Raw genomic sequence first — 6145 nt, forward strand, 5'->3', positions numbered from 1 at the left:
CCGCGGGGAGCCCGGGGAGGAGCCGGCTCGGGCCCGGGGACCGGATCGGGCGGGCGCAGCCTGCCGGGGCCCCGATGGGGGCGAGCGGACCCGAAGGAGGACTGTGAGCGGCGGCGGCGGGGCGGGTCGCAGGAGCGGACGCACGGGCGGACTTTCCGCTCCCGGCCGCCGCTTTCCAGAGTCTTCTCCTCCCACGTCCCGCAACTCCGGCGCCCGCGCGCGGACCGAGGCGGCGCCCGCGCGCAGCCCGGGGACCTTGGGGCCCGGCGGCGCCGCCCTGTCCCGGCCCGGGACGCCCGAGCCCCGCGCGCCGCGACCCTCCCGGAGGACGGCGAGCCGGCCCCACCCTCCGACGGCCGCGCGGACCCGGCCGGGGACTCTCAACTTGGCCGCCGCCGCCTTGGGAACTCCGGGCCGGGCTCCGGGGGGCGGCGGCGCCGCGCGTGTCCCGCGGGCGAGGATGGGGAGCGGCGCGCTCTGAGCCGCGGGCCGGAGCGAGGGCGCGGGCGGCGCCGGGGTCTCCCCCGGGGTCCCAGCCGGGGTCCCACCCGGGGTCCCACCCGGGGCTCGCGGCGGGAGGCCGGCGGACCCCCGCGGGCGCACGCGCCTCTGCTCTGCGCGCCCGGCCCGGACGTCCCCGCTGCGAGCGCCACTCCCCGCGCGCCGAGGTCCCGGCCCGGGCGGCTGGCAGGGCGGGTCCGGGCCCCGCGGGGCGCGCCGTCCCGCGCTCCGTCCCGCGCTCCGCCCCGCGCGGCCGGGGCATGCTGGCGGTGGGCGCGATGGAGGGCGCCCGGCAGAGCGCGTTCCTGCTCAGCAGCCCGCCCCTGGCCGCGCTGCACAGCATGGCCGAGATGAAGACCCCGCTGTACCCCGCCGCCTACCCGCCGCTGCCCGCCGGGCCGCCCTCCTCCTCGTCCTCGTCGTCGGCCTCGGCGTCGCCGTCCCCGCCCCTGGGCGCGCACAACCCCGGCGGCCTGAAGCCCCCCGCGGCGGGCGGGCTCTCGTCGCTGGGCAGCCCCCCGCAGCAGCTCTCGGCCGCCACCCCGCACGGCATCAACGACATCCTGAGCCGGCCCTCCATGCCGGTGGCCGCGGGGGCCGCGCTGCCCTCCGCCTCGCCCTCCGGGTCCTCCTCGTCCTCCTCCTCGTCCTCGTCCTCCGCCTCCGCCGCCGCCGCCGCTGCTGCCGCGGCCGCCGCCGCCGCCTCGTCCCCGGCGGGGCTGCTGGCCGGCCTGCCCCGCTTCGGCAGCCTGAGCCCGCCGCCGCCGCCGCCCGGGCTCTACTTCAGCCCCAGCGCCGCGGCCGTGGCCGCCGTGGGCCGCTACCCCAAGCCGCTGGCCGAGCTGCCCGGCCGGACGCCCATCTTCTGGCCCGGAGTGATGCAGAGCCCGCCCTGGAGGGACGCGCGCCTGGCCTGCGCCCCGCGTGAGTACGCGGCCCGCCCGCCCGCCCGCTCTTCGCGCTCCCTCGGGTCGCGGTCCCCGGGCGTGCGCGCCAGGCGGGCCACCCTGTCGCTGCCCCGGCGGTCGGGCAGCGCGGGGACCCGGGCGTCCTTGGAGGCGGGATTCGTGCGCTCCGGAGCTCGCGTCCCTGCAGCCCAGCGCCTCCCTCTCCCGAAGCCCCGGGCGCGCCTCGGCGGGGCCGGCGTGCGCGTGTCGTCCGCGTGGACATGGGGACGCAGGTCCCCTCTGCGGCCCGGCTGCTCCCGAGCCGGCCCCGCCGGCCCCCGCAGGCCCGGCCTGGGTTAGAGAAACGGGGAGGGCGGGACAGGCCGTTGCACCCCGGCTTTTCCGGGGCCGCGCGCCGTCCAGGCCCCGCTGCTGCCTGTCTTCGAATGGGGAGGACGCGCGGCCGCGAGCCCTCCACCGCCCGGAGCGAAGCGCGTGTATTTGCGTGCAGGTCTCCTCCCGGGGCGTCCCCACCTCACCTCTTCAGTGGTCCCCGTCGCCCATGGAAGTCAGGCCGGCGGCCCCTAGAGGAGGGCGGGCGCCCAGGCGCTTCAGGCTGCGCCCCACCGCCGGGCCTGGCTTGCCCAACCCGCCTCGATCGCGGCGGGCGGGACACATGGGGTCCAGGAACACGTAGCGGCATCTGTGGAGTCCAACGTCCTATAACACAAGGAGCAGCCCGGGGGTGGGGTTCGGGAAGGGGTGGGAAGTGAAGTGCAGGGACACGGACCGGGTAAAATGCGACATCCCGCAGAGACCCGCACCGAGTCACCCCAGGATCGCCCTGGTCTGGGTGGCGCGGGAGTCACCGCGCCAGGGAGGCTCCCAGGCTTGCAGGTGGGGCTGGGGAGCCCAGCCGGGGGTCTGTTTTCGCTCAGTTCTTTGCTTTCCACCAAGTCCCTGAAGTTTTCCCAAGTCTCTGGATCTCCTTTCTTGCGGCTAAGCCGCAGAAACTGCGGGAAGTTGCGGGAGCCTAAAGGGGGCTCCCTTGGGAAGCCCGGGAGGGACGCAGGGCTGCGGGGGCTGGCGGTGGGGGGTCAGGGAGACGCTATTGTGTCAGTTCTGGTGGCCGCACAGGGACAGCCAACAAAGGCTGCGCCCCCTCCTCCTCCCCCCTCGGCCGCCGCGGAGTTGGACTTCGGGGCGATGTGGCTCCCTTGTGTGCGAACACAAGGAGCCCTTTGTTGCCGGGAGGCAGGTTACAGAAGTGGGGGGCGCCAGGGGATGGTGGGGGGACATAGTTATCCTCCTGCAACGGCGGCGCTGGGGCCCAGGGCGCACCGACTGGAACAGGAGGCCAGAGTGGCCTTTCTCCGGCCCTCCTTGATGGAATGGGGCCTCGAGATTGGACCCCGCCCGGTAAACTTCGGCAGTAGTAGGGTCCCCAGCTGTCGGACGTGGGTGCTGAGCAGAAGGTGTCTCCTGCTCCGAACACACCCGGCTTGTGCAAACACAGGTGGGCGTGAAAAGGCTCAGGGACGCGCCACTGCGCTCTTCGTGTCTGCCCCAGACTCCAGCTTTCTTTTCCCTGCAAAACATTGTTTCTGGGACTTCTGTGTTTGTCCCACCCCCAGTGGAGCTGGTGGCTTGTGACCTATTGTTTACACCCCCACCCCATTCCCGCATTGTTTGTTGGTTCTCGCAGACCAAGGATCAATCCTGCTGGACAAAGACGGGAAGAGAAAACACACGAGACCCACGTTCTCGGGCCAGCAGATCTTCGCGCTGGAGAAGACGTTTGAGCAGACGAAGTACTTGGCGGGGCCCGAGAGGGCTCGCTTGGCCTATTCGCTGGGGATGACGGAGAGCCAGGTCAAGGTGAGCCGAACTGGCAAAGCTCGAGGGATGAGCCTGGAGCCCTGCGGGCGTTTGCACGCGCGCCCCAAACTAACAGACAGCCGGGGTGGGGTTGGGGTGGAGGGGGGTGCTGGTACCGGGAGGCTGGGGAGAAATTGAGAGCAGGGAAGGGGCGTGGGGGTCTCGCAGGCGGGCACATTGTGGATGAACAAAAGGGATCAAGCCCCCGCCTTTGAAATTAGGTTAATCTAGATAGCAGCCTGTGCTAGGGGAACTTGCCATTATCAGAGAATAAAAAAGCATTACCGAAATATCAGCCCGGAGAATAGATCACGCGCCAGCGAGATAGCTTCTATCTATTCTATTTGTAAAGGTATGCAAGATTTTGTTTATCATTATAGAGCTACTGTATTATAACTTGCAAGTTTTTTTTGTTTTGTTTTGTTTTGTTTTAAATAAAGCCACAGGATCTAACCACTTAACCAAAGATGAGCCCGCTTTTAGTTTGGCTGAACACAGTCACTTTGGAATGATTTTCCAAATGAATTGACAAGATTATTACCGTATTAAGGATTGAATTCTGTCTAAAATAAATTTGCCCACAGATTTAAGATATCGTACGGTCCATGACTGGAATTTATAATTAAAATGTCGCTTTACTTACAATTGAGTTGTACAGTAAATTTCCAGGGGATCGGATTTTAGAAATCTGCCCCTGAAAAAATAAAGGGATTTTTTGATTCAGCTGGGTCAATTCGTCCTGATGGTTTCCTGTATTTTCAGTATTCTATTTTATCCTTCTTTTTCAGTTTATTATATTTATTTCTTTGGGGTATAAGTCTGTTTGCATTGGTTAATATCGTTGCTCTTTAAATTAAGTGGGAATAACATTAACCATCTCTGCTGGTTAGAGGGTATTTCCCCCTGGAAAAGCATCCTAAAATACATCTCAGGAGTGATTTTGTACGTGGCCGTTAGGATACCATCACCGCTAAAATTATTATTTTTGCAGTGGGTTGGTACAGAGCCTACCACGGTAATCCGGAGGTCTTCATTTGTCACTGTAAATATGTCTGCGTGGCCAGAAGTGAATTATTATGGCTGTATAAAAGAAAAATCAAAATCAACGTCCTTAACGATTTGGATTCTGTAGATAAAATACATAATGGATGAGAAGCATAAAGAGATAATTCAGTATCTTTGGGACATTGGTTGCTTATTGCTGATGCTTCAGGTTAAAATATGTGTATCAAACACAGTGTCAGGACATCATGAGTAGGCACAAAACGATTTGTACATGAAGTGAATTTCTTGGGCAGGAGCAATATTAAAATAATAGTCATGCTAGTATGGGAAAATAATGTCATTGGCAGGTTTTCACTTTTTAAAAAATAACCCATGATAATTCTAACTTTCACTTTACTTTGGTTTTATGAAAAACATTGAAGGGAGGGAGAGAGAGAGACAGCAAAAGAACTCTCTGGAGCAAAACGACTGTGATGATTTTGACTGAGATATTAAGTATGGTCATTCATTTATGTTGGTTATTATGGTTGATTTGGTGTTTGTATTGCAATTATTTTTTTTAAAAAAACCCAAAAACCTCTGCATCATACATTGTAATTATAAATGGGAAGGAGATTGTTCACCTACCGTGATTGTGTATTTATCCAGATCTGAGATAAGCGATACAAATGTCTAAAAGTGAAAAGAATGGAAGTGATTTGGGGGTGAAAACCGTGCCTTATTCCCACAAATCACACTGAAAAGCGAGCACCCTCCAGGTTATTGTTTAAAAATTCCTTGATCTGAGAAAGTACATAAGGCATCATCACATCGCAGCCACTTTATGGGGTGACTTTATAAAGAGGGGAAAAGTTTTCCACCCCAAACTAGCAAGCAGGAAAGCGAACTCACTTTTTTTTTTTTTTTTTTTTTTTTTTAGGGGAAACTCATTTTAAGTTCCCAAGTTTTGTTTTTGCCTCTTCTGAGAATCCCTCACGGGCAGCCTCAGTGCTCTGGTGTGCCTTGCTATTACCATGGCAACGGCAGTCCGTTCGCTGGTGTCCGTCACTCCGGGAACCTGGGGCGATGGAGGGTGACAGTGGGCCACCGAGACAAGGTGGGGGGGGAGGTGGCGGGCCACCAAGGCAGGAGGGGGGGACCCCTATGGGGAGCTCCCAACCGGGATGTGCAAAGTGGTACCCCCGGCCTCCTCCTCCTCCTCGGGGTACCCGCGTTCAATTCCCATCCCCCTTGTCTGTCCCCTCTTGTGTCACCCCCTCCCCTGCTTTCCCGCCCCTCCCCCCCCAGGTCTGGTTCCAGAACCGCAGGACCAAGTGGAGGAAGAAGCACGCGGCCGAGATGGCCACGGCCAAGAAGAAGCAGGACTCGGAGACGGAGCGGCTCAAGGGGGCCTCGGAGAACGAGGAGGAGGACGACGACTACAACAAGCCCCTGGACCCCAACTCGGACGACGAGAAGATCACGCAGCTGCTGAAGAAGCACAAGTCGGGCGGCGGGGGCGGCGGGGGCCTCCTGCTGCACGCGGCCGAGGCGGAGGGCTCGTCCTGAGCGCGCGTGGCGCGGTGGCCGCCAGCAGCAGCAGCAGCAGCGCGCGCCTTGGGGACCCGGAGCGCCCGGCCCTGCCCGCCCGCCCGCCTGCGGGGACCCTTTGCTACTTTCTGAGATGTACATATCTATTTTTTTAACCTTGGAGCCGCGGGGCGCAGGCGGGGGACGGGGACTCAGGGGGGTTGCCAAGAAGGCAAAAGAAAAAGGACCACGCGACGCACGCACGCGCCACGCCACCGCTGTACTTTGCGCACCTGCAACCCGGGCGACAGTGCCCCCCACCCGTCCCCATCCCCGCCCACCCACGCCCCACCTCGCCGGGCTTT

General features: G+C 61.6%; 1 protein-coding gene across 1 annotated transcript; it reads left to right on the forward strand.

Annotated features, from left to right (window-relative positions):
* The first annotated feature begins 638 nt into the window (after positions 1-638).
* Positions 639-5823, forward strand: NKX6-1 (NK6 homeobox 1). The gene is made up of 3 exons (XM_012770931.3): positions 639-1425; positions 3094-3266; positions 5559-5823. The coding sequence occupies exons 1-3, from the start codon at positions 762-764 to the stop codon at positions 5817-5819; spliced, it is 1098 nt and encodes a 365-aa protein (XP_012626385.3). The 5' UTR covers positions 639-761; the 3' UTR covers positions 5820-5823.
* The last annotated feature ends 322 nt before the right edge of the window (positions 5824-6145 follow it).

Source organism: Microcebus murinus, chromosome 29, assembly GCF_040939455.1.
Source record: "Microcebus murinus isolate Inina chromosome 29, M.murinus_Inina_mat1.0, whole genome shotgun sequence".
NCBI classification, from domain to species: Eukaryota; Metazoa; Chordata; class Mammalia; order Primates; family Cheirogaleidae; genus Microcebus; species Microcebus murinus.